Source organism: Hyperolius riggenbachi, chromosome 4 (genome assembly GCF_040937935.1).
Source record: "Hyperolius riggenbachi isolate aHypRig1 chromosome 4, aHypRig1.pri, whole genome shotgun sequence".
NCBI classification, from domain to species: domain Eukaryota; kingdom Metazoa; phylum Chordata; class Amphibia; order Anura; family Hyperoliidae; genus Hyperolius; species Hyperolius riggenbachi.
Window position 1 is genome coordinate 404,691,803 of NC_090649.1, and position 26,613 is coordinate 404,718,415.

Here is a 26,613-nt window from a genome sequence, read left to right on the forward strand (position 1 = left end):
GATAATGTTTTTTTTATTGCCTGTGTGTTTTTTTCAGAATTGCTGTGTCTGTCCTCCTTCAAAACTACTGAAGGAACAAACTGTGTTACTGTATCACATCACAATCACAGCAAGAAGTGGAACTCATGTTTCTATCTGTAATATAATTTTCCATTATCAATGTCTATCCCCTAATATTCATCTGTCAGTGATATCTGGGTGCGGCATCCTCTTTCCCCATAAGATGAGCAGCACACAGCACAGCCCAGCCTTTCTGCTCACACTGCTCTCAATCCATACCAACTGCTGAAGATGGTCACTTTGTGCTGCAGGTTTTCAGCTTAAAGAAAATTGTGACATGATGAGACAGACATGTGTATGTGCAGTAGCAAGGGGAAAGCAGGGGATAGGTTAATAAAGAGGTCAATAGTTCATATATTTTAGCACTCTGAGACATGGGACAGATCTTTCATTGAGCTGAGACAAAACAATAGATCTACTTTTTTAGATTTTTAAACACAAAAACTGTGGGCTATCTGAAAGTCATTTTTAGGCGTAGGAGGGCAGATACAATTGTTTATCCCATGACTTTAATCCCATGACTTTATTTTCACATAAGTTTCACTTAAAGTACTGTAAGCAATCACATATAGAACACACATAAAATAATTAAACCTTTTCTAATCATTCTTTTTATTATGCTATTTCATTATCAAACTGTAAAGCAGAAATCTTGTACCTTCAGCAAAATTATTTATCTGTAAACTTAACAGTAAAAAGGAACATATTATAAAGCTCTATGATAAGATCTGCTATAAATTCTTTTGTACATTTACACACAATAAAAAGTGGCTAAAAAAATGAGTAGTTAGTGTTTTCCTTTAACAAATTTCTTTGCTTCGTGTAAAAGGTCTTTTATGTCTTCGCTGTCTTTCTCCTGGGAATCTGGCATCCAGTCAGAATCCTCATCTGTGTAATCTTCCTCCTCCTCGTCATCAATGAAGCTGTCCTCCAGGTCATAATCATTGGCTTCTCCATCATCATCACTGGTATTATCCAGAACACTCTTCCCTAAAGACAAAAAAAACAAACATATGTCAGTAAATGTGACATAGGGTCCAGTCAAATTTGGGCCTAATGACTTGGGGGAAAGAGGACTGTACACAGCAGTGGCAACATCTGAGTCAAGTGTGTCTGCACCAATACAGTGTACGGGTGTGTGGCCACATGGGACAAGGAAGCATTTATCTGAACAACTGACGGCAGACATGGTGGTCTAATGCAACAACTGGCACATCCCATGTAAATTCTTTAATGTTTCATATAAAATCTTATGCCAGTGTTTCGGAATCTCACAGGGTCCCTTTGTCAAGGCGACATTTGCTCAGTGCAACCATCTGTCCCCTACATACAGAGACTATGAATTAACCCCCTTGGCAGTATGAAAAATACCGCCAGGGGGCAGCGCAGCAGTTTTTTTTTTTTTTTTTTTAAATCATGTAGCGAGCCCAGGGCTCGCTACATGATAGCCGCTGCTCAGCGGCATCCCCCCAGCCCCGCCGATCGCCTCCGGCGATAGGCGATCAAGAAATTCCGTTCAAAGAACGGGATTTCCTGGAGGGCTTCCCCCGTCGCCATGGCGACGGGGCGGGATGACGTCACCGACGTCGGGATGTCATTGGGAGACCCGATCCACCCCTTGGCGCTGCCTGGCACTGATTGGCCAGGCAGCGCAGGGGTCTGGGGGGGGCACGCGCCGCACCGAATAGCGGCGATCGGGCGCGCGGCGGCGATCGGGGAGCTGGCGCAGCTAGCAAAGTGCTAGCTGCGTCTAGCAAAAAAAAAAATTATGTAAATCGGCCCAGTAGGGCCTGAGCGGCACCCTCCGGCGGCTTGCTATGGAGGTTAAGTCGTTGTCCGGGTGAATCAACTCTAAGCACTCACTTCTAGTGATATGCACAATACGAGTGGCTGCAACGGGACGTGGTGGTATGTCAGTAGTTAGTGGATCAGAAATGAAAAACTAACTATAACAAGTAACTTGTCTATATATCTTATCTAAAGTTTAGATAGTTTACACAGCAAATCTAGCTGCAAACAGTTTCAACAGTATATGATTATTTCTTCCTGTGATACAATGAGGGCAGCTATGTTATGTTTGTGATCATTACACACAGACAAGCTGTTCTGCATCTCCATCCTTCAGCCTGTGAAAACTCCACTCCCCTCTCCTCCTCTCTCCACCCCCTTGCCTCAGAAATCTCTGGCAGGTAATGCCCCTTCTCCTTAGGGAAAAACCTTATCCCTAGGCTGAGCTCCCATGAGCACTTTCTACATGGGACTCGGAATGCCTAGCCGCTGGAGGAGCTGTGGGCGAGGCTTGTTTAGTTTATAGGGAATTAGGGTATAAAAAAATTAATAAAGTATTTGGCTTGAGGAATGCCCTATAAACTATATGTAAGGTGCACAATTATGCAATGAGTAAAAGTTTATCTCAGATCTACTTTAACTTCTTCCTTCCTATCCTAGTAATCTACAAAATGGAGGGTGAGAAAAAAACTCTGACCTCTTCATGGTCAATGAGATTATGACCCCTATTCATTTAACTTTTTTTCCTGAGATTTCTCCCAGGAGATAATTTTTCCTCTTACCTTAAAGGATACATGTAGCATAAAAAAAGCGCCACAAATGAGTACTCACCTGAATAGAGTGAAGCCTCAAGATAATCCAGAGGCTTCCCATGTCCTCCTCCACTGGCCGTTCCAGCGATGTCTTCTCCACAAAACCATTGACAACCCTTTGTAGACAGCTTGCACCGATAGGGTCTTGCCTTTTTCCGCTGAAGCCCAAGTGGGTCTGTGCTGCTGTGCAGGCACAGTGCAGCAGCAAGCCGGAGAAGGCTAAGCAGAGGAGGATGGGGAAGTCTCTGGAGGATGGGGAAGTCTCTGGAGGATACAGAGGCTTCTCTCTCCAGAGCCAAGTATCTAAATTCTCCATTTGCAAACCTCACGTTTGCTTTAAAAAAAAAAAAAAAAAAACAACTCGGTGGCCAAACAAGAAGCTACATTGAATTAATTGCAATGGTTTTCCTCAGTGGTGAAATATCTTCCCCCATGGAAATGTTTATGAATATTAAGCAGCTCTACTCATGGATTTCTATACCAAACAACCAAAAAGAGAAAATACATTTCAGAGGAACAACTGTCTCCATAGGAATAAGCTGGTCTTGCAAGGAGAAAGGCTGCAGCCCTGCTCTGTGATTACTCCTCTCCCTCTGCACATAATGGCAGTTTGGGCTGCAATCCTCTTTTTCACTTCATATGTGAAAGGGCAGTACTTATCTTATTCAGCGAGAAGAGGGTGCTATGATGGATACAGGGAGACATAGGCAGCACCAATTTTAGCAGATTCTAGTAGACTAAAGAGCCCTTTCACAAAGGGTCCACTACGTTGTGATAAGATCACAATGCAACATAGTCAAAAAGTCCATTGCCTGGTAATGCAGACCAAGAAAGTATGCCTCACTGCCACTGTAAACACACACCTTACCCGATAAACAGACAGCATGCTGTGTGTTACTGCATTGGAACCCGCTGTACCGCACTCGATGTGAAAGCACCATAAGAATATCAATGCATCACACTGTGATGATATTGTCCGTTGTGACACAACAATGGACTCTGTGTGAAAAGGTCCTAAAGAAACCGAGGTCTTGCGTACGTTAAAAAGGGGCGCTGGGAAAAAAGGGCGCCGGGTTTTTAACGATAAGCAGGGATAACGTTTAAAATTGTATTGTACTGTATTTCGTTTAAAATTAATGTTTTTTAAAGTTATAAATCATTAAATAATGTGCATTAAATCGGCAATTGTAAAAACGTTAATCTTTCGTTTAAATTGTGAAACGTATAATAATGTTTAAAAAAAGAATTACTAAGTAACCCTCCCTGTACCTACCCCTAACCCCTAGACCCCCCTGTTAGTGCCTAAACCTAAGACCCCCCTGTTGGTGCCTAAACCTAAGACCCCCCTGTTAGTGCCTAAACCTAAGACCCCCCTGTTGGTGCCTAAACCTAAGACCCCCCTGTTGGTGCCTAAACCTAAGACCCCCCTGTTGGTGCCTAAACCTAAAACCCCCTGTTGGTGCCTAAACCTAAGACCCCCCTGTTGGTGCCTAAACCTAAGACCCCCCTGTTGGTTGTTTCGTTTAAAAATAATGTAAAAAAAAAAAAAAAAGGACTGTTTTTCGTTTAAAAATTATGTTTGGAAAAAAATATTGTACTGTTTTTCGTTTAAAAATAATATTTAAAAATGTATAAATCATTAAATAATGTGTAATCATGAGAAACAGTAATAAAACATTAAGTCTCCGGGCGCTGCTTTTAAAACGTTAGTTTTCTCCGGCGCCCTTTTTTCCTATCGGGCGCCCATTAAACGATATTTATTATAGGAGTGAATGGCGGCGCCCGATTTGTCCACTAGCCTCAGGCGCCCGAATTTCCTGTTTCCTGTTCAAAGATCCCTAGAGGTCTGACCATCCCATAGGGACTTTTAAAAAAATGCACAACATTAATCATGACACATAAAAAATTCCCATTAATGTTTGTCCCTTTCATCTGGTGGACCACATGTCACCTCTAAGAATGCTTGATCAGTTTTGGCAGCTTAGACATAAAAATGTGCCCATTTTCGCAGAAATTAATGTACTTTTGCCTTGTTCACTCTTGACGTCTACTTTCACCAGGATACCCGGATATCATTCAAACTTTTGCCTTTTTTGTTACCCAGCCGGGGGGCGGGGCATGGTGTGAATGTTTTTTGACAGGAGGATATCTGCTTTCACAATCACCATGCATCGAGAATTATTTTCTTCACCAGTTTAGCATGATTATTATTTGTGGAAATCAGTTGCCTTTTCTCATGGCCTGTTTTGCTCCTCTCGTCATCCTCTGCGATGCTTGTGGCGGTGGTGGTGCCAGGTCTCCCCTGTTGCTTTCTGTGAGGATATTCTAGCTAAGCTTAGAGACAGAAAGTGGTCTGATCCTCGATCCAGGATGCTATATTAGAGGTCACGAAGAACATGATTATGTTTGTTTTGACAAAGAAGTTGGATAATGATGAGTATCTTCACCAACATAATCTCCCAGAGAGAAAGAAACGCACTAGAGAGGTTAAAAAAGGAGCGATCCCTAAAGGGCTGATAAGGGGGGTTCCTTGGTGTTACAAGAAAATAATAAGTATGAGGCACTGAGACATACAGTATAAACCACTACCAGGTAATCCTTTACTGAGGATAAAGGATGAGATTTATGGTTTTGTGACTGCAATTTATGATGGGATTATCTCGAAATCATTACATGCAGCTTTGATCAAAGATAACTATCGAGTCCCAATTTTATACACTCTACCAAACATGCATAAAGGTGCTGCTCATCCTCCAGGGAGACCCATTGTCTAGGCAGTGAACTCCCTGATGGAACCATTAAGAATCTAGATAAACAGTGTATTGCAACCAATGGTTAACTCAAACTTTTTATGCCTATAGGATACCATGCATTTTTTTTTAATCATCTAGATGATGTGGACATCTTGGACGTTAGGTATCTAGTGAGTCTTGATGTGGTGAGTTTATACACCAACATACCATATCGAGAAGAATTGGATTGAAGAAGCACTTCATTCTCTGGAATAATTTGATGTTGCCTTTAAATGCCAACTACTTGAATTGTGTTTAAAATCAAACTATTTAATTGTACAGAAGGATTTCTATGTACAGATTAGAGATATCACAATGGAGGTCCCTATGCTCCAGCATTGGTTAACATCTTCATGGTGGGGGTTTGAGTCCAGGTATATTTTGAGTAATGATATTTTTAAACAATTCAGGAAAAGCTATTACCATTATAAAGATGATCTAATGTGTTGGTGGACAGGGCCGGAGGAAGCTTTGAATATGTTTTTACTGGACGCAACCTTTGCCATGAAACAATTAAATTTACACTGAAAACTCTACTTTTAAGACAATGACATTTGGTTGAAAGAGGGGGTACTGCAAACAGATTTGTTTTGGGAAAGAACAGAAATAATGCATTGTTGGCAAGCAGTTGCCTCCCCAGACCATTGATCTGCGGGTTACCAAAAAGTCAGTTCATAAGAGCAAGGAGAATTAACTCTGATGATGAGACTTATTGGTGCCAGGCAGATCGATTGATTAAAGATTTTGTGTCAAAAGGCTAAGAGAAAAGGGATGTGATAGCTACAGCAGCGATGGTTGCTTCACTAGACAGAAAAGATTTAAGGGAGTGAGTAGTTATGCTGGGGATACATGGTACGTTTCTGTACCGTGTATCCAACAGCTGATCCGGGGCCAACTGATAATATTCAGCTGGTCCGATCACGCTGCTCGACCCCCGCACGCTCGATCCCTGCTGGTGGACAATGGCAGGGAATCGAGCAGCTGTTAAGAAGCACCGACGGAGACGAGCGGTAATCGATCCGTGGGGACGCGGCGGGAGTCGATCCGGCAGTCGACCCGTGTATTCCCAGCACATGAGAGGATCAAACCAGGGAGGTGCAACTGATTTTCACAAACAATAATCATGCTAAATTGGTTAAGAAAGCATTCCCAATGCATGGGCAATTTGGAAGCAGATCCCTTCCTTTCAAAAATCTTTTATCCTTACCCCCTACAAAAAAAGTAAATGTTTGAAGGATATCCTGGTGAAAGCAGACATTAAGGGGTGGATTCACAAACCTTAACGTCTTTGACCAGCGTGAGTTAAATCCCCTTGCGCGGGCTAATAAATTATAGCGACTTAATGACATCGCTGTGCACGTTACGCGCACTAGTGGCATCTTAGCATGAGTAACTAAGCAACGGCCGATGCTTATATTAGTCGCATGGTAGTGATGTATCGCTACCAAGATACTTCACTAGCATGGCCGCTATTATGACATAGTAGCGGCCATGCTAGTAAAGTATCACAGTAGCAATACATCACTACTGCACGGCTATTGTAAGTATTGACAGTTGCTTAGTTAAGCATGCTATGCTGTCACTAGCACACGTACGCTACACGTGTATAGCGATGTTTATTAGCACGCAAGGGGATATAACTCGTGCTGTTCAAGTGTGTTAAGGTTAGTGAATCAAACCCTAAGAGTGAACATGTTTGAGCTGCCAAAACTGGAGAAAGCATCAGTGGATGAAGGCATGGACTGTGAAACTGCTGTCCTGATAAGGTAAAGGCGGTGGATAGATAAGTTAAATACTCTTACCCCTAATGAAGACTAGTTCCCATATTTAGCATTTCTCTCCTTTCTTGTCCTCCTAGACCTGGGGGTAGTTAGTTCCTCCGTCCCCAGGTGGCAGTGCTGGGGGTCCCCGAACGGTGGCCATGTAAATATTTGCCTTCCCTGGCTCCAGTGCAGGCACAGTAGCGGCATTTCGCCTGCGCAGTAGAGCGGACCCAATCAGGATTGCCTATTTCCGTCTGGCCCTGAGCGCAGAGCCGCTACTGTGCCTGCGCTGGAGCAGGTAAATATTGCAGGCACTACTGTGCCTTTAGGGGGCCCAGCGCTGCCACCAAGGGACGAAGGAGGACGGAGGAAGCCTCAATAGGATCCAGAGGCTTAGCCCTCCTGAAGTATGTTTTTAAAGTTACAGGTCCTCTTAAAAACTGTGCCTACCCCATCCCCTCCTGTGGGGGGGCGGGGGGGGGGGGGTGTTTGTTAATTTGTATGAGATATAATAATGTCATTTGATAGGCTAGTCAGCACTTGACAAAGGCCTGCGTGCCGAAAGGTTGTGCTTGGCTGTGGCTATGGTACCACTAATGAAACTGAAAAATGTAAAGGTGCGCATTAATGGTACAATCTCCAGGGTGACTGTCCATCTGATCAAATTGCTGCAATTGATCGGAAGCAATCGTTCGAATCCAGCAATGGAGGGAAAATGATAAGCAATTTGATCAGACTAATAGAATTGATCCAAACTTTGGATCCACAGAACGATCATTTATTGGCAATCGTCAAAATAAATGATACCCGATCCGAATGATCATAAAGTTTATTGTTGTGGAGACTGTACTGTTAATAGGCACGCCAAGGTATATATGTAGCTTAAAGAGGAACTTTAGTGAAAAGGGGAACAAAAATAAGTTAATACATTGCAAAGTGACGAGTCAAAAATTAGAAGAAAACGATATTCGCCATGTAATATGGTCATATTGTTTGATCCACAACCAGCCTGCACGTCATAATCTTTACTAATAGCAGACATGAAGAAAAAACAAACAGCACCAACTGTTATTGTCTATAACCACAACCCCTAACAATGCAATAGGTTAAAAGTTTTTTTTTATATATAGATACACATATGCATGATGGAGATACTGGTCGCTTGACAGTAGAAAAAAGCTGTTATTTCCCACAATGCAACAAGGCTCACAGACAGGCAACGGTCAGGAACTAGGTCCTGACATCACACTGTGGGTGGGGTTTTACCACAATATCAGCCATACAGACCCCCCCCCCCCCCCCCCCCCCCCCATGATCTATTTGAGAAAAGGTAAAGATTTCTCATGGGAAAGCGGGTATCAGCTTCCAATTGGGCTAATGTTCAATCCTTGGTTACGGTTCCTCTTTAAGTTATCACATCATAAATTTAGATCTGTATCTAGAGTTGACTTTTAACTAATAAGATGTAAAGACAATTCAACATTAAATGGTTAGTAGAGCAAACACTGAAAGACCTCACCCACGGCTATATCATGCTTGACATTTATTAAACGCCTACTCTCAGTGTGCCACACGAGCCATGATTACATCACATAAACTATAATCCCTTGTAAATTTCATTCATGAAGGACTGCAGCTGATAACATTGATGAACAAACAGGATATGCACATTCCTACGCTATTTATTTTCAAGATATTCCAAAGCAGAGCTAACGAACAGCGCCATTTCCTGATGAGAGGATGACGGGGAATGAAGCGTTAATTGTACATAAACAACGACGGGGTATAATTACGACAGATCGTTTCCACGTCAAACAAAGATAGGCATCACCCCAAGCTGAGCTCTGTTTTCTTTTCTATGACGCACATTCGCATTCAAGTGTATCTGGATGGCAAATCATTAAAAAAATGACAGAGGTTCCAAATACCGCCATTATACTATTTTGGTACGGGCGATGGAATCACCCCAAAAAATTATAAGAATAAGTTAAAAAATAATAATAATAACGTAAGAAATATCTTTAAATGGCGTAAGATATAAATTAGCTTAGTAAAAGAATCTTTATTAATGTTTGCTAATAGTAAAAGCTTATAGGAAGATTACAAAGCGCAAGCCAAGAAAATTACCTGTTCAACTCCATCATAAAAGGACCATTAAATCAGACCTAAACTGTGAATTTTAAATTAGAAAACAGAGTGTGACTTCGTAGTTGGCCGTATAAGTGTGCCCCCTGCTTACCAGCAACAAAGGACTGCAGTGTTCATTACCAAAGGAGCAGCATGGTAGATTTGTAAGGTCCGGTATTGTGGATGGCACTCTGCTGCCCTCATTACTACTTCCATGGAGAACCATGTGTTCGGTTTGGCCAGGTGATACATATGTAAGTCTCTGCAAATCTATCAGCTGACCAAAGAAATCAAATGATACTCTATGAGTTGTACTACACATGACTGCCAGTCCCCCCCCCCCCCCTTCCACAGTATAGGAAGCCAGAAAAAAAAACCCCACGAGGTATAGGTATCCAGAGTAAGAAAACAGATTGCACTCACCATTTCAGCCTCCCTGCATCTTAAGCTTCTTCTACTCAGTGCCACCTAGCAACGTTCATGGTTGCAGCCACCATCTCTCTTCATGGGACTCTCCAGCTCATATTGATGTAGATGAGTCCTATAATGAGAGACGCCGGCTGCAGCTATGGAGACTGTCTCGGATCAACGCTGGGGAGAAGAAGCTGAGCCTGCAAGGGAACCTGGAGAGGTAAAGTCCACTCGAAACTCTGCATTTACCACGGCTAGGGGAGGATTGGCACTCGTGGGGGCACCTCTGAGTTCCCTCACAGCTATGCACTCAGAGGCTGGTGCCTCTGGAGCCACTCCCTTGGCCTAGAGACTGGTGCCTATGGAGCCACTCCTTCGGCCTGGAGGCTGGTGCCTATGGAGCCACTCCCTCGGCCTGGATCTGCTAGTAGGGGCAGCTTATCAGCAAAATTCAATTTTCTTGAGCAAAAGTGGTTAGTACCACCCATGCTGGCAAAGTGAATTCCATTTCTATACTACAGGTGCAGGACAGGTAACATGTACTGGTACATTGTCATGCCTATAATTTATGTATGTGCCTAATGGGAATTACAACCTAGAAAACTTGTTGGAGGCGCCCAGAATATAATTATCTTAAATCATAAAGTATAGGAATAATCCGGTCTTACCTCCATAAACGGACAAACCATATAAGTAAACGTTTTTAATGATGCACAAAAAAGACAACGCATTTCACAGGTACTGACCCACTTACTCAGGTCAATAACAAAGTGCCTAAGTCTGCAGCAGTCACAGCTGTGGGCGCCCACAGCTGTGACTGCTACAGACTTAGGCACTTTGTTATTGACCTGAGGAAGTGGGCCAGTACCCGTGAAACGAGTTATCTTTTTTGTGTCCGTTTATGGAGGTAAGATTGAATTACTCCTATACTTCATGATTTACGATAATTATATTCTGAGCGCCTCCAACAAGAGTTCTTAGTTGTAGTCCAACCCTTCGGGGTAGTGTATGGTACACCACGTGTCCAAATACCTAAGGAGAGCGACCGACCAGAACCTGCCAAGCGGATCTGGGATACCGAACGGGAACGGTTAATTTCCCATAAGCTGCCGGTGGTTGCAGGAGTGCAACCCACCCTTGCGAGCATATCTTACTCATACCAATTTTACCTAACGATACTGCACCATCGGGGTCTTGGTCTCTCTCGTGGCAGAGCCTTGGTGGTTGGTGTCTCAACCACCAGGAATCATCCCATTTTCCTAACGGAAATTGTCATCTTGCTTCTGATTTCAGCACTATGAAAATCAGACAGCTGTGAAAACAGCCAGTTATCTGATGTAATCAAAAGAGACATGTCCTCTCTTAATAGTTTGCAGAAGAGAGACATAAGAAAACTGCCATTTTGAGGAAAATACTGTAAACTGAGTGGCAGCATTTCATGGATTCCTACACAGGGTTGTCTACAATATTCAGTTCGGGATTTCTGTGTGAAAGACAATGCTATTGTAATCAACAAGCGCATGCAGTCTGAGAACTGAAAAGGAACTTGTGCATTGGAAATGGGGCCTAAGGATCTCATCTGATTGACCCGCTCACCAAGTGCAACCAAAGGGAGCAAGCAGTAGCAGACGTTTGGGAAGCCTATCTGACCCTTGCAAAAGATATTGTCTGTCATGTGACTTCTCAGAACTGCTTATATTCACTTATCAACTTTGCTGCTATTACAATTTGACGTTTACCACTTCCCAACCACAGTTTTTTTTCTCCCTTAAAGGGACCCTGAGCAGAAATGGCAAATTTAACTCATCTGGGGCTTCCTCCATTCCCTCGTAGTCCATGAGGTTCCTCTGCGTCCTCTGGGCTCCTTACATTCTACCGCTGGTGGCTCCATTAGCCCGGTAACTTTGCGAGGAGTCCTGCTCAACTGCGTATGAGCAGCCCCTCTGTACCCCCATCTCACTCGTGTGCCTGTCATCATGTGCACGTGCGGTTCGTGAAAGAATACAATACTGTTACAGTCTAAGTAGTGTTACTGAAATTTGGCTGTCACCACACTTCAGAACCCAGAAATGTGGACAGGATAAGGTGGAGTTCACTTATTTGCACTTCACGAGACTCATTTATTCTGGTTGGACTCCATGGACGAATATCTTTTTTTTCAACCAAACTATGTAACGAATATGCTCCTGCCGGGCCCAGATCTATATACCGTTGCATCTCCAATGCAGTGGAGCTAAGCCGTGGAGGATGCACAATGGTAAAGTAGTGGGAATGTGTCGACATACATGTGACGGGGCCCAGTATAGGACACGCTGTGAATGCACCATAATGCATCTGGTGTAGAGGAAACCTAGCCTGAAAGTGTTTATCTGAACTCCTCAGCTACTGCAGGCTGTTCCTCTCCTCTGGCAGGCCCACCTCTAGTTTGCACTTGGCTCCTCCCCTCCAGACAGAAAATCCCAGTGCTTGCCACGCCCCTGCTCATAAAGTTGGATAGTGTTGCATTAGACTATTGGGTTTATTTGTAGGAGTGCACAGAAGTGTATCATTTCTATTTCGTAAATTTTCTCCACTGCCAGACGACGACTTCTTTTTTTTTTTTTTTACATGACTGCTAATATAAGCTATCACAGTTCTTATTCACTAGCTCTATGCTCGATCATAGATGTATTGGTTCTAATAGAATTAATGTAGCTGAACTATCCAGAACGGTACAGAAAGATTCCCTTATTTTTCACTTGACTGCTTCTGTGAAATGCAATTATTAAAGTGTACTTGAACTTGGGCTCCAATTTGTTAATTTGCTAACTTGTTGTTTTTAATTCACTTGTCTGACTTTGTTATAACACAGAATGAGCAGTCTACTGTTCAAAGCACCAAGTTACATCAACGGAGGTTTGCTGTTACCAGGCGCACAGGACCATTCTCTTGCCATTTCTCCCCCACACTGTGTCATGACAGAGATTTATCTGTACAGTATGTGATTTAGTTGTGCTCAGTTTCCTTGCTGAGCTTCCATGACCACTCTTACTAATGATATGTTAATGGGAAAAAAAATATCTGTGCACACCAATGATAACAAAACAAATGCACACAAGGCGTGATAGATGCTATAATTATATTAAAAATGCATAGAAATATGTACAAAATATGCATATATAATAAATAACATAGATATGCTGAGCAAAGCTACATAGACAAGGTGTTCCTACATCATGTATATCATGCAAAAAAAGCAACATACGTACACATGCACGCGTTAAAGGGAACCTGAGGTGAGAGGGATATGTAGACTGCCATATTTATTTCCTTGTAAACAATACCAATTACCTGGCATTCCTGTTCCTCTTCTGAAATAAGTAGTGTCTGAATCAAAACCCTGGAACAAGCATACGGCTAATCCAGTGAAACCTGAGTCAGCTGAGTCAGAGTATCTGATCTACTGCATGGCTAAAAGAATTAGAGACACAGAATCAGGACTGCCGGGCAACTGGTTTTGTTTAAAAGGAAATAAATATGGCAGCCTCCATATCCCTCTCACCTCGGGTTCCCTTTAAATACATCACTCTATTGGGCATAGGATATAGCAACAGAAATTAGGTCATAATATATGTACTTACAGAGAACTGTAGTGAAAAATATGTCATGAATACAATTATTTTTTTACAACATTATTTATTGTTGATTTATAAAGAGGGAACATATTAATTTATAAAGTATTTAGTCATTGTAAGATCTTTCCACGCCCTGATATTTATCACTGTTGGCGACATCTTCAGTCCTGTGAGGTGATCTCTTCGGAATGCTTGTTCTGAAGCAAGTACAAAATATATCTGGTCTCCCACAATGCTCTGGGAGGAGAGTTCCACATACCTTAACAGCCTAGGCTAAACGTCATCAAGAAGGCAGGGCTACATACCAATATACAAAAATGTAGCTATAGGAAGTGTTTCTGATGCTAAAATTACCATAATTGGGTATCCTGAATAATACACTACATTCTAATATTTGTAACTACAGTGCCTCTTAAAGATATTCTGTAACAACATTTTCAGCCTTATTTCTTCTAGCCTATAAGTTCCTATACCTGTTCTAATGTGGTCTGGATTACTGCAACCTTTTCTAGTTGCACTGTCTCTGTAATATTAGCAGTTTCAGCTGATAGCTGGTAAGGCCCTGGGCTCAATTGAAAGTTTCAGATAACAGATACACCTATAATGCACAATAAAAAAAAAAGTCACCACTACACACAGCACACCTTACAGAAACATCTGAATAGTTGCTGTATGTATTAAGATAGATTAAAAAACCAGTCCAGCAAAAAAATGCCTAAAATAGCTTTTCCATCTGTTTACTGCTTGTGTGTGCATTTGTACTCTGTTTTTTTCCACGACATACTGTTTGTTATTTACATCTGTACTACCCAGTACCACCTTGACTGTATAGCTTTGCTTAGCACAACATTGCTAAGAAGTGCTGATTATATATATATATAGCATTTATGTGTGCACAGATTTTCTTCACTAACTTGATGTTTGATCCTTGATGAGGTATTTTTTCTGTAATGCCCATGTTTGACATGTAAGCCATCTGTTTATTCTGGATTCATGGTGTGTGGTCCTTACCTAGTTTTTAATACCACTTAAAGGAATACTATTAAAGTATCTAAATTTCTGGAAGCAGCATTAATCAATATGGCAATATGAGTCAGAACGAACACAGCATATGTTTCTGCTGTGCAGTGTGTCTTTTTTTAGTATACCTTGCAGACAGCGTCCCCTGAACAAACTGACGGCGACGGGTTTTTGGGGCAGACCATTATGCTAGAGGTGATGCCTCTTGCAGAGTGCAGCTGTGGATTAGACTGTTTTATGCTCCCAAACTTCAGTGCAAGTTATGCAGCATGTTACTATGAGGAGGGAGAGGCAACAGCTCTGCCTCCCTCTCACTCCAAGTCTGCCCGGCCAATAACATCATGCTTACTTGTCCCCTTCTGTTTGCGTGTGAAGAGAATCGTCAGAAGTTTCCCTTCACACTAGTGAAGCCCGGTTCATGAGGGATTGGCTCATTTGAGCCGGTTCTTTCCTGTGAGTCGAGTGATCCGACTCATCACACTGAACCGAATCAGTTCAGTGGATGAGTAAGGATTCCTTTCTCATCCACTTGACTGATTCGGTTCAGTGTCTTTCTCATCCACTGAACTGATTCGGTTCAGTGTAATGAGTCGGATCACTCGACTCACAGGAAAGAACCGGCTCAAATGAGCCAATCCCTCATGAACCGGGCTTCACTAGTGTGAAGGGAAACTTCTGACGATTCTCTTCACACGCAAACAGAAGGGGACAAGTAAGCATGATGTTATTGGCCGGGCAGACTTGGAGTGAGAGGGAGGGAGAGCTGTTGTCTCTCCCTACACATAATAACATGCTGCATAACTTGCACTGAAGTTGGGGAGCATAAAACAGTATAATCCACAGCTGCACTCGGCAAGAGGCATCACCTCTAGCATAATGGTCTGCCCCAAAAACCCGTCGCCGTCAGTTTGTTCAGGGGACGCAGTCTGCAAGGTATACTAAAAAAAGACACACTGCACAGCAGAAACATATGCTGTGTTCGTTCTGACTCATATTGCCATATTGATTAATGCTGCTTCCAGAAATTGAGATACTTTAATAATATTCCTTTAATGATTTAACAGCTGTTGAAGGTAGTTCTGGACCAACAAGACATGCCCAGTGTTGGAGAGGCTCTTCAGCATATAATATCATGTTATACTGGGAAGAGGGTCCTGATTGTATTTTGTTAGACATGCTTTCATGTGCCTGGCAGTGTGAATTAAATTGGATAATAATGAACAATTAATATTGACGGAGATAGGTACACATATAGATAGAATGGCTGTTGCTGACGGACAATAAACCTGGGGCAAGCACTGATCATTAATTACTTTGGTTATCTGGTTTTAAGATCACCTAGTTAACATATTATCAGCCCTTCCAGCTTTAGAAACCACAGGTAAAATTAATAGGTTATACGAGAAGTCTAACCAGTTGGGCCACTGGAATGTATAGAAGTGCTTTTGCATATTAAGTAGCATGAATGCAGCAAGCCATTAGATTTATCACTGAATACAGACGCGAAGCTTACCTTTCTTTTTATTTCTTTTTCTTAGCCGTCTGCCTGGAAAAGTCAAAAACAAAAAGCAAATATAGCAGATGAAATCAGCTTACTCACATCTTGTACAGGAATAGACATAGCATTGGCCTCAATTCACTAAGCTTATCTCCTGTCTTTAATAACGGTTCTAGAGTTGTTACCATGGTGATAAGGCATGTAGTATTCAGGAAACATTTTGTCCTCAATTCACTAAGCTTATCTCCTGCCTTTAATAACGTTTCTATAGTTATCACCATGGTGATGAGGCATGTTGTATTCAGTAAACATTTTACCTCAGGCAAACCTAAAGTTAACTCTTCTGTCTTCAAGTTAACTCTTCAATCCTTAAAATAACTCCACAGTTAAAGACAGGCTGTTTATTAACTGCGTGTGAAAATAACTACAGAGGAGATAAATTAACTACAGAGGAGGTAAATTATCTACAGAAGAGGTAACTTAAGGAATGAAGAGATAAGATAACTCTCTTACTATGTGGAGGCAAGTTTTCTCTTGCCTTATTATCTCCAGCATGATCTTAGTGAATTGAGGCCTTTACCTCAGGCAAACCTAAAGTTAACTCTTCTGTCTTTAAGATAACTCTCCAATCCTTAAACTCCAGAGTTAAAGACAGGCTGTTAATTAACTGCGTGTGAAAAAAACTACAGAGGAGGTAAATTAACTACAGAGGAGGTAAATTAACTACAGAGGAGGTAAATTAACTACAGAGGAGGTAACTTAAGGAGAGATAAGATAACCCTCTCACTGTGTGGAGGTAAGTTTTCTCTTGCCTTATTATTTCCAGCATGACCTTAGTGAATTGAGGCCATTGTCTCCCAAAAAATGTAGGACAATGTGAAAATAGAGACAGAAAGAGAATGTGATGAGTTGCAAATCACATAAAACATACATTATATTGAAAACAGTACAAAGACAACATAGCAAAAAATAAATCTGAGAATTTCTGTTGTTTTGTGAAAAACAAGCGGATTATGGTTTTGATGCCAGCAACACATTTTAAAAAGTGGGGAGAAGGGCCAAAAAGAAAAATCTAGCTGAACATCTCACCTAATCAGTCTAATTGGCAACATGTCTGTGGCACAACTGGATATAAAAAAGCATCCCAGATAGGTGGGGTCTCTCAGTCTTTCAGAAGGAAAAATGGGCAATGGGCATGAGTAACCCACTCTGAGAAATCTTGTGCAAGCAAATGGTACAAAAATTTAAGAATAAAGTTCCTCTGTGAAACCGCAAATTTGGTAATTTCATCATCCACAGTTTATAATATTGTTATTGTTACGAAAATCCAAAGAAATGTATGCAAGGTCATGGCCAAAAGCCAATATTGGATGGCCGTGATCTTTGGGCACTTAGGTGGCTGCATTAAAACCGGACACATCTCTAAATTTGAAATGACTGCATTGGCTCAAGAACACTTCTGAAATCCATTATCTGTGAACACAGTTAATCACTGCATCAAAAAATGCAGGTCATGCGTACAGTTTATAAGGTCTCTTTAAGAAGAGCATTGCATCATTTGATTGTGCATATATACTGTACAACCAACTAGACATAGGTTTAATGGGTGGCTAACCCACATTATTACAACAGGATGGCTCCAAAGTAAAATAATCTGTGTGTTAAGATGGCCTGCGTCATTGCAGAATTGTTTTCTATTGAAATATTTAGTGCATTACTGTATGAAACAGAAAAGTATGACAAAGTAGACTCCAAACTTTTTAGCAGCTGAAAAGGAAAGCAAACTTTTTCCACTCAAGGGAAAGATGTCTGTTTCAAACACTATTTGTCACTTTGAACACAGTTGCTACTTTTACAAGTGCCAGTTGCATAGACATGCATGGTTTGGCTCTTTTTTTCAATGATGAATGGTTTGGTTATTTCCTGTGAGTGGCAGTTCCATTTATTCAAGAGAAAGGTGAATGACGATACAAATTGCAACCTCAAGAAAGATGACCAGGACAAGGCATGTCTAGGAATTGTGAGTAAAGCTGCATACAGTCTAATGTTGCCTGAAACTACCCGTATATTCCGGTGTATAAGACGACTGGGCATATAAGACGACCCCCCAACTTTTCCAGTCAAAATATAGAGTTTGGGATATACTCACCAACGCACGCCAAATAAAAATAAAAAAAAACATCATATATTGGTGCTATGTACGAACAGATACTGGTGCTGTACTGTATGTGGTATGTATATAACCGTATATAGGCGATTGACTGTTTGGATTGGTCAACTCTCCTTTTCTACCTGTCTATCAAAACGATATGGAAGAATAGATTGCGCTGTGCCTGTAAAATACACCTCTTTCACCCTTCTGGCCCAACCTTGTATACTATTTACCTCCTTCTCTGCCTCTCAGATCTCGCACATGTGCGCCTGCACCGCTTCACTACAGTCCTCAGCAGAGAGATCTGAGAGTCGGTAAAAGGATAGGGTGTATCACCCTGCATCAATGACACCCGGCGTAAAAGACAACCCCTGACTTTTCAGAAGATTTTCAAGGGTCAAAAAGTAGTCTTATATGCCAGAATATACTGTAAATGTTTCCAGTGAAAGCTTATAGTCAGTACAGACGGTCCCTTTCCTCAACCCTCCCCCTTCAGCAATTGGCTGTACAGGATTTAGGTGGAAAATGAATCTTGCTGAGCAAGCGTGTCTGCACAGACATTACTACAATGTGCACATGGCATTAGGAGAGAGGGCAGAAAAGGTATTTTGTGAGTTCATTAATAGTTTATGTTGCCTTTAATAGGAATACATTTTTTTTTAGTATAGGTTTTATTAATTGGGCTCATCAGTAAATGGCAAATTTTATTACAGGTAGTCCCCGACTTATGAACACCTGATTTACAAACGACCCGCTGATACAAATGGCCCAAAAATGTGAAATTTGATTCTGTGGAAACAAGTCCAACATTTTTCTTTATAAAATGCTAAGAATTTTTTTTAAACTGGTAAAATTACATTTTGCTGCAGTATATTGAGGGTACAGGGAGAAGGGGAGAGGGGGACACTGAAGGCATGGGGGAACAGAAGTGACATAGAGGGGGACAATGGAGGCACAGGGGGGCATAGAGGAGGTACAAGGGACAGAGATGGCACAGTGTTTCGACTTATGGACACATTCAGGTTAAGAACGAACCTACAGTCCCTATTTAGGTAGTTATCTAGGCACTACATGTACATTTTTTTAATCACTAGCATATAAAATAACACCAATAAATGTGTCTTTTTTGTGCTCCTTCTGTTAATCTGATTGGTTAAAGAAATTTTAAGTTGAAAATAAAACTGAAGGGATAATTATTTATTAAAACATAAAGCAGAGGTCTATTATTTCTTAAAAAAAATAACAAAATAAAGAGAACCTAACCAATCATTGAGTAGGCATGGAACTGTATATACTCAGTGTTTATCTCATCATGTCACATGTTAATTCAGGTACACTTTAATGCCTGTAAGTAGAAAGACTGGCTGCTTTACTATTGGAGTAAAAAGGTCTCTAACATTGCAAGGCAAAGGCTCTTGACCTGGTAGCAGATGACTGGACCCTATTATTCTCTGTGTATACTACTTTACTACAATGCAGTGACACAAGGCTCACAAAACTTCCCAATCAAACCAGCAGGTGGAGCTCTAGATAAACAGCAGGTGTACATTTGTGATAACTTACAGTATGATCCTTTTAGTTTGTGTATTAATGTATTTTTAAAGTACAGTAAAACTCCACTTTTGTTGAGACATAAGTAAACCCTTCAGTTCATTTGTACACTTCACTAGGATAAATGGAGAAAACGAATTCAGTTTGCTTTCATAGTATTGTGCACAGAAATACACACTCTCCATAAAAACCCCACTAGACAGTCAGACAAATTGTCAAAGCTGCTGTCAATCACAGAGAGAGAGAGAGAGAGAGAGAGAGAGAGAGAGAGAGAGAGAGAGAGAGAGAGAGACTTTATAGCAATTTTGATAAGCAAAAGTTTTATGTCCCTACTAATCCTAATAAAAATGAAGCCATCACTAGGTAGTATGGCAGCCTCGGCTCTTGGTTTTCGGACTTTTTCTCCTCCTAGTCTCACCATAACCCCCCCCCCCCCCCCTTCCAGAACCTGTGTGAGCCAAAATCAATTCCGGGTACAACTCCTTTGTACTTGGCAAAATAAATGATTCTGGTGTATTGCAAGACATTTCATTAGCCTTCCTCACACTCTTATATAAAATATTCTGAGCACATACAGCACTCTTGCACAAACAGCAACAAAAATGCAATACTGTATTTAATAAAAAAGAAAAAAAATCTGCCCTTAAAGGGGACCCGAAGAGAGAGGGATATGGAGGCTGACATGTTTTGTTTCCTTTTAAATAACGCACATTGCCTGGCTGTCCTACTGACCATCTGCTTCTAATACTGTAAGCCATAGACCCTGAACAAACATGCAGATCAGATCTCTATGACAAAATCTGACAAGATTAACTTCATGCTTGTTTCAGGTATGTGATTTACACCCTAGTGACTAGAAAGATCAGAAGCACTGCCAGGCAACTAGTGTTGTTTAAAAGGAAATACATATGGCAGCCTCCATAGATCTCACAGCTCAGTTTCCTTTTTAAAGCAGATCCAAATGCATCGCGTATACCTAGCATAAGGGGTCAGGTCTCTCACACCTATAGGCTATTAAAAAGTACATTCCTGTATGTGGATATTTATTTATTTTGCAGACAAAAAGAAACAAAGAATAGTACAATAAAATTCAAAAGAGAAGGTAGAGAATTATTTACATAAAATGAAAATAATATACAAGTGGTAATGTATTTATTCTTGGAAATGAGTAAAGAAACTACGCTTCAAGTTGGAAGCACTGCTGATAGAAAATGATTTATTCCTTTTAATTATACCTATAGAAGATATATTTTGGGAGTTAGATCTCTAAAACCTGCTTAAGAAAAATCGTCAGGTCTCAGTTTGTGTTCCTGACAATGAGATAATTATTTCTTCTAAGCAGCTGTGGATTAATACAGAAGGGAAGAGTGAACACGAGTCCCGGACACTCCATCATCTGAGGAAGCATGGAAATTGCCGATACACGGGGGAAAGGAGGCCGGGGAGTTCATTCTATGTCATTATAGATAGATTAGCCAGTCTGGTGGAACGAGATGACTGCTCCTCGGTCTAAAGGACGTAACGTCAACATCAGAACTGCCGTGTTAGCCCACATATCTCAGTCTCCAGGCTGGGGACAGAATAATGTTTCTGTCACTCTATGGAAATGGCAAACGGCAATATTTCCAGAATGGTTTGAAGATTAATCCCCAGAATTCTTGAAAAACACACCATATATTTAAAAGGCAAACAAAACAGATCCATGCTGCAGAAACCAAACATGGGGCATGAGGCTGCAACGCCCCGCCCTTTTGGTAATGGGCATTATGGGAAGATAAGGGGTGATGTTCTCATGATGTTATATATAAATTTATTCTACATACATATTCTGGGGGAGAGACGCAAAAAGAATTGTGCTAGAAAAACAGAATTACAGCTTAGATTGTTTTTTTTTTTTTTACTTAAAGGAACACTATCAATTAACATTTTTTTTTAACCTGGGTTGGAGAGAGTTCCTTAAGTGCTGGTAAATAATGATGTATACATTTCATTTGCTTATCCCTTTTGTTTACTGTAACAAACTCCTTTGACACTGAACTGACGGCAGTCTGCTCAATTCTGACGGAAAACTGAACCATGAGGGGAGGGGGAATTCAGTCACAGTGTATCTGTTAACTCTCTGTGTAACTCTGTGTGTGAGAGAAAGCTCTCAGAAGCTGCTTGTGTTTCTTACCTGTCTGCAGAAGAGCAGAGGAAATGTAACTTGTTATAAACATTTGTAATTGTCTGTGACTCCACAGCTTTTCATACTTTTTTTTGCTTTCAGAGAAAAATACTCTGTAGTCTGATATGCAAAAAAACAACAACACTGGCTGTGCATTGAAGCAGACACCCCTTTTGCAAATGATTTGTCTCAATAGAGCTAAATCCTACACACAATGAATTCAAGCTGTTGCCTCTGATATTTAAAGGGAACCTTAACTGGCGAGGAAAAATTAATTCACTTACCTGGGGGCTTTCCCAAGCCTCCTGCAGCCGTCCGATGCCCGCGCCGGTCCTTCGGTGCCCTCCGGTCTCCCTCCGCCGCTAAGTTTCGTTTTCGGACGACTGCCAGTCGTCCTCGGGCCTCTTCCGCATTCTTCGTCGTAAACTGCAGTAAAGCGCGTCCGCATGACGCCAAACGCGTCATGTGCATGGCGCTTTACTGCAGTTTACGACGAGGAATGCGGAAGTGGCCCGAGGACGACTGGCAGTCGTCCGAAAACGAAACTTAGCGGCGGAGGGAGACCGGAGGGCACCGAAGGACCGGCGCGGGCACCGGACGGCTGCAGGAGGCTTGGGAAAGCCCCCAGGTAAGTGAATTTATTTTTCCTCGCCAGTTAAGGTTCCCTTTAACATGAAAAGTTAGAAAATGTTTACACAGCTACTTAGACATTATTTGTACATTGTCATTTTAGAACACTTAGGTATTGATGGTGTTCCTTAAACCCTTAGGTCCCTTTCACACCCAGGCCCTTTCCGGCGGCATTCTGCTAATTGGCGATCAGCAAAGTGCTGTAGTACACTTAAATCTATGGGATTACACACACTGTGGCATGACTGCGATTCCCGCTGATCACAGATGTGCTGCATGCATAATTTTCCGGATGATTGTTTTGCAATTCTCATCCATTGGAGTGAAAATTGCAAAACATAATTGCGTCAAATTCCTGGAACATCTCAATGCAAAATCGCAATTGCAACCACTAGGGGACTGCAATCCCGTTTTGTAATTCCAAGTGCGAACAGGGCCTTACACGTCTGTGGACAATCTATAAGTGTTCAGTGTTTTCACAAACGCCACGGATGTCTAAAGGCATTTTAGTACAAAACGAATTCTGCCTACAGCGGAAGTCCATAGGTTTTGTTTTGTTCCCCAATACCCTTTTGCTACTGACGTCTAAAAGGTGTTTAGTTCAAAGTTTTGGTCCAGTGTCAACTTTCTACTTTGCTTGAAATATGGAAATAATTCTAAGGTGATGGTAATGAAGGTAGACGCCTCCCTAGCTCCCCTAGTGACAGATGCAGAGTGCTGTGTGTGTAATGTACAGTGCTGGACGCATACATCAGTAACATCAGGTCACTGGAGTAGACACATGTCAGAAATACATTACCTGGTGGTTGGGTGTGCTTGTATTCTAGCTTGTGCTGCGGATTCTTCCTGCAAGAAGAGCAATACATCTGCAATTACCATAGTTCATGCTGATTCACAGACTATTCATAGACTGAACTGCAGCACTAATCACTGCTATAAGAATTTGTTAGAATAAAATTGGGGCTATTACTATTAGCCCTTCTCAAAGGTATAGTAAAAATAAAATAGAACTTTTATTCAATGTAAGATAAAACTAGACTGATAAACATACTCTTCCACCATTCTAAATCAATTTACATTTTAAAGGGGAGTTACTTTCACCTCTAGCACTGGATCCATATAATAGGATGCACATGATATGAACGGACCAGAATGCATACAAGTCTGGTAGGGAGAGGAGAAGTCTCTCTCAACCCACCAGCAAGGTTACCTTATGCAAAGCAACAGCCAAAGTGTGGTACTAGAAACTCTTCGAAAGACAACAAGACACAGAGATTTCGGGAGCCTGATATCGTGTAGTACCGTCAGTATGGAGGAGAAATTGTATATAACATTCAAAGATGCTCACAAAGGTGGATTGCAGAAGGTGCAACCACTCGTACAAGCATGTGGAGAGGTACCGTCCCAACTCGGCCTTTGTGAGAAGATATGGTGGTCGCTGCTCCAGAAAAAATATGGTCTTTGCCTCTCAAACTGGGAGGTCAAGGACTAAGTATACTATTCATCAGGGGGTTACTTATATATATTAGGGGAATGTAGGAGGCACCCAAGGAATAACAACCTGTTGTAGAGGTAAGAGTATCCTACCTTAAAGTTGTCACATTCAAGAATGCACATTTTTGATACAAGTATAACGTTTTTATTGTGCACATCAGACAAAGCGTTTCGATGCAACAAACAGCTTCATCAGGTCAAGTTCAAGTGCCTGTGGGGTATGACGATATCATATGGCCATTTAAACCGGACCCCTGACAGCGACCAATTACAGGCACTCAGGGCTGATTATATCGTCATACCCCACAGACACTTGAACTTGACCTGATGAAGCGGTTTGTTGCCGCGAAACGCGCTGTCTGATGTGCACAATAAAAAAGTTATACTTGCATCAAAAACTTTAAGGTAGGATACTCTTACCTCTATAACAGATTGTTATTCCTTGGGCGCCTCCTACATTCACCTAAAGTGTGGTACTAGGTTGCCATTGAAAATACACAATCCAGTTAATCACACATAACAGATTCAAAATAAGGGGCCTTATGCAATTACCTTTTTCTCCTGAGTTTTCTCCAAAGTGATAGTTTCAAACTTGTCAATAAAATGCATTTTAAACCTCCAACAAGCAAAAATAAAACTCAAAATAATTTTGATATTTTTCTTCTTCTTTTTGGTACTTTTTTTATTACAACATGCTGACAACTTATTTTAAATGGAAGATAAAAAATTAACTCCTAGGAGAAACCTCAGAAGAAAAAGTCTTTTGCATATGATCCAAGGTGAGCTGCGTTCAGGAGCCAGAGGTTAGTAATTTCTCCCCTTGGTCCTAAATATAATCACCCAAGCTCACCCTTCTCCCAGATAATATTATAAACACCCCAATCACAAAATTTCAACATGTTTCGCCAAAATATAAATATAAGGAAAAATAATACAGTGCTGTGCTAATGCGGTACAGCATAGTAGCAAGCTAACTGCCCAAGTCTACTTAAACCAAATTCTCCTCATTATTTTATGTATTTTTTTAAATAAGAAATTGTTACAGATCACTGTTCTAAAAGATCCTTGAGTCTGTTTACTTGGTAAACCCATGCCAAAAGTAAAATCACATGTGCAGAGAGTATTGAACCATTATTTGACGGCGGCGCAATGTCTGATTGCCAAGAATTGGCGGGATAGACATCCCCCCAGTTTTTCAGAGCTGCTTAATAGATTCTCTTATATATGTTACGGCCAGAACCCGTAGTGTGGCCACTTCGCGTTCTGGCCAGCCACTTCGGGTTCTGGCCGGCCAATGTGCGAAGTGGCCGCAGCGGAGCGGCCAATGTCAAAAATGTAATTACTACACTAAGCTACAATGTATTTGACGGCCGTCTCGCTGCGGCCAAATGTATAACAACTTGCTCCTCCAAATTCCACCTTCACGAAAGCACACTGCCAGCCAGGGGACCTTGTGGTTGGAGGCCATCTTGTCTGAGCTGAAACAAAGGACACATGGCTAGCGGCCATCTTGATCGGCCATCTTGTCAGAACTGAACAAAGGACATTTTCCATGTTGCTTGGATTTTAAACTTTGCTGAAACTGAACAAAAGGAACTCTACAAGTTTTCCCAGAACGGACATATTTCCACAAACCCTAAGTATTTTCTCCTTTTTTATTTCATACTAGCTATTAATGTTTCCATAATTTTTGATTTTAATAATTGTCTGTATATATTAATTATTTATATTGCCGTGAATAAAAGACTTTATCAAAGTCATTCACTGTTCCACTACCCTGCTTATCAGCCGCACAACTGAACCAGACTTCTGAAGAGACGCTACTATTGTTGAGATCTAGACAGAATAGAGTGCGTTTAACCGTTTTTATTTGCAGGTCGAGAAATAACCAGTTAGTGAGTTCCTCTGTCTCAGAAAACAGAGGTGGTGGCAGTTATACCCTGAAATAGTGTGTAAAGTTGTAATTACCGTACCTCACAGGCTCCCTTCTGGTTTGTCTGCGGCCAATTCCCAACGGATTCTACGCATTGACTGCGACCAGGGTTCGAACGATCCGTGCGCTGGCACCGATTGGAAGGCATTTGACCACTATGGCTCCTGTGACATATACTATATAAGGTTTTAGCTGCCATCTCAGTAGGGAAAATATCCCTTCAATTTGTATACTGAAATATCACTTCTGGGTGATCTGACATTTTATTTTCTCAAAAAATGATTGTTAAAGTTTACAGTTTAAAATAGCAGCAAGATAATCAAGGGCTTTAAGATTTATACAATGAAAAAAATAATTGCAACTAAAATAATATACAAGGTATTAAAGTGTACCTAAAGTGACAGTGAGCATGATAAGATGAACCTGTACATAGACTGTAGTACTAATCTTGAAAAAGTAAATGTGGTCATGGGGTCAAGTATTATGCATATAATTTAGTTTTCAAATAGAACCATAGGTGACTCAAAGGCTAAATAGAAAAAAGACTATTATGTACACTGTAAAACACATTACATACTACACACATGGTGGCAGTAGCCTGAGTGGTCACATTATGGCCCTTACACAGAGGCAATAGATCCCCAGGCATACCATTTTTTTTTAATGCTTTGGGACTTTTTACAATTCTTTGTGCATGATTCCAGTGCAGCAGATACTATGATCTCCAGAGATGTATGACAAGTGATGAACCACGTCAAATGTTGAGTTCTGCTCTCCTAATAAAGTGAAGGTTTTTTTTTCCAC

General features: G+C 41.2%; 1 protein-coding gene across 2 annotated transcripts in view; it reads right to left on the minus strand.

Moving 5' to 3' along the window:
* Positions 1-672: 672 nt before the first annotated feature.
* APLF (aprataxin and PNKP like factor) overlaps positions 673-26,613 on the minus strand; it is a 369,988-nt gene continuing 344,047 nt past the window's right edge. Inside the window, exons 8-10 of one of the 2 annotated variants that reach the window (XM_068232307.1) lie at positions 23,182-23,228; positions 15,901-15,933; positions 673-1,050 (exon numbers count right to left, since the gene is read on the minus strand). In XM_068232307.1, coding sequence (XP_068088408.1) covers positions 848-1,050; positions 15,901-15,933; positions 23,182-23,228 — 283 coding nt within the window. In that variant the 3' untranslated portion in view covers positions 673-847. The remainder of the gene's footprint in view (positions 1,051-15,900; positions 15,934-23,181; positions 23,229-26,613) is intronic. The other variant, XM_068232306.1, reaches the window with a different exon arrangement.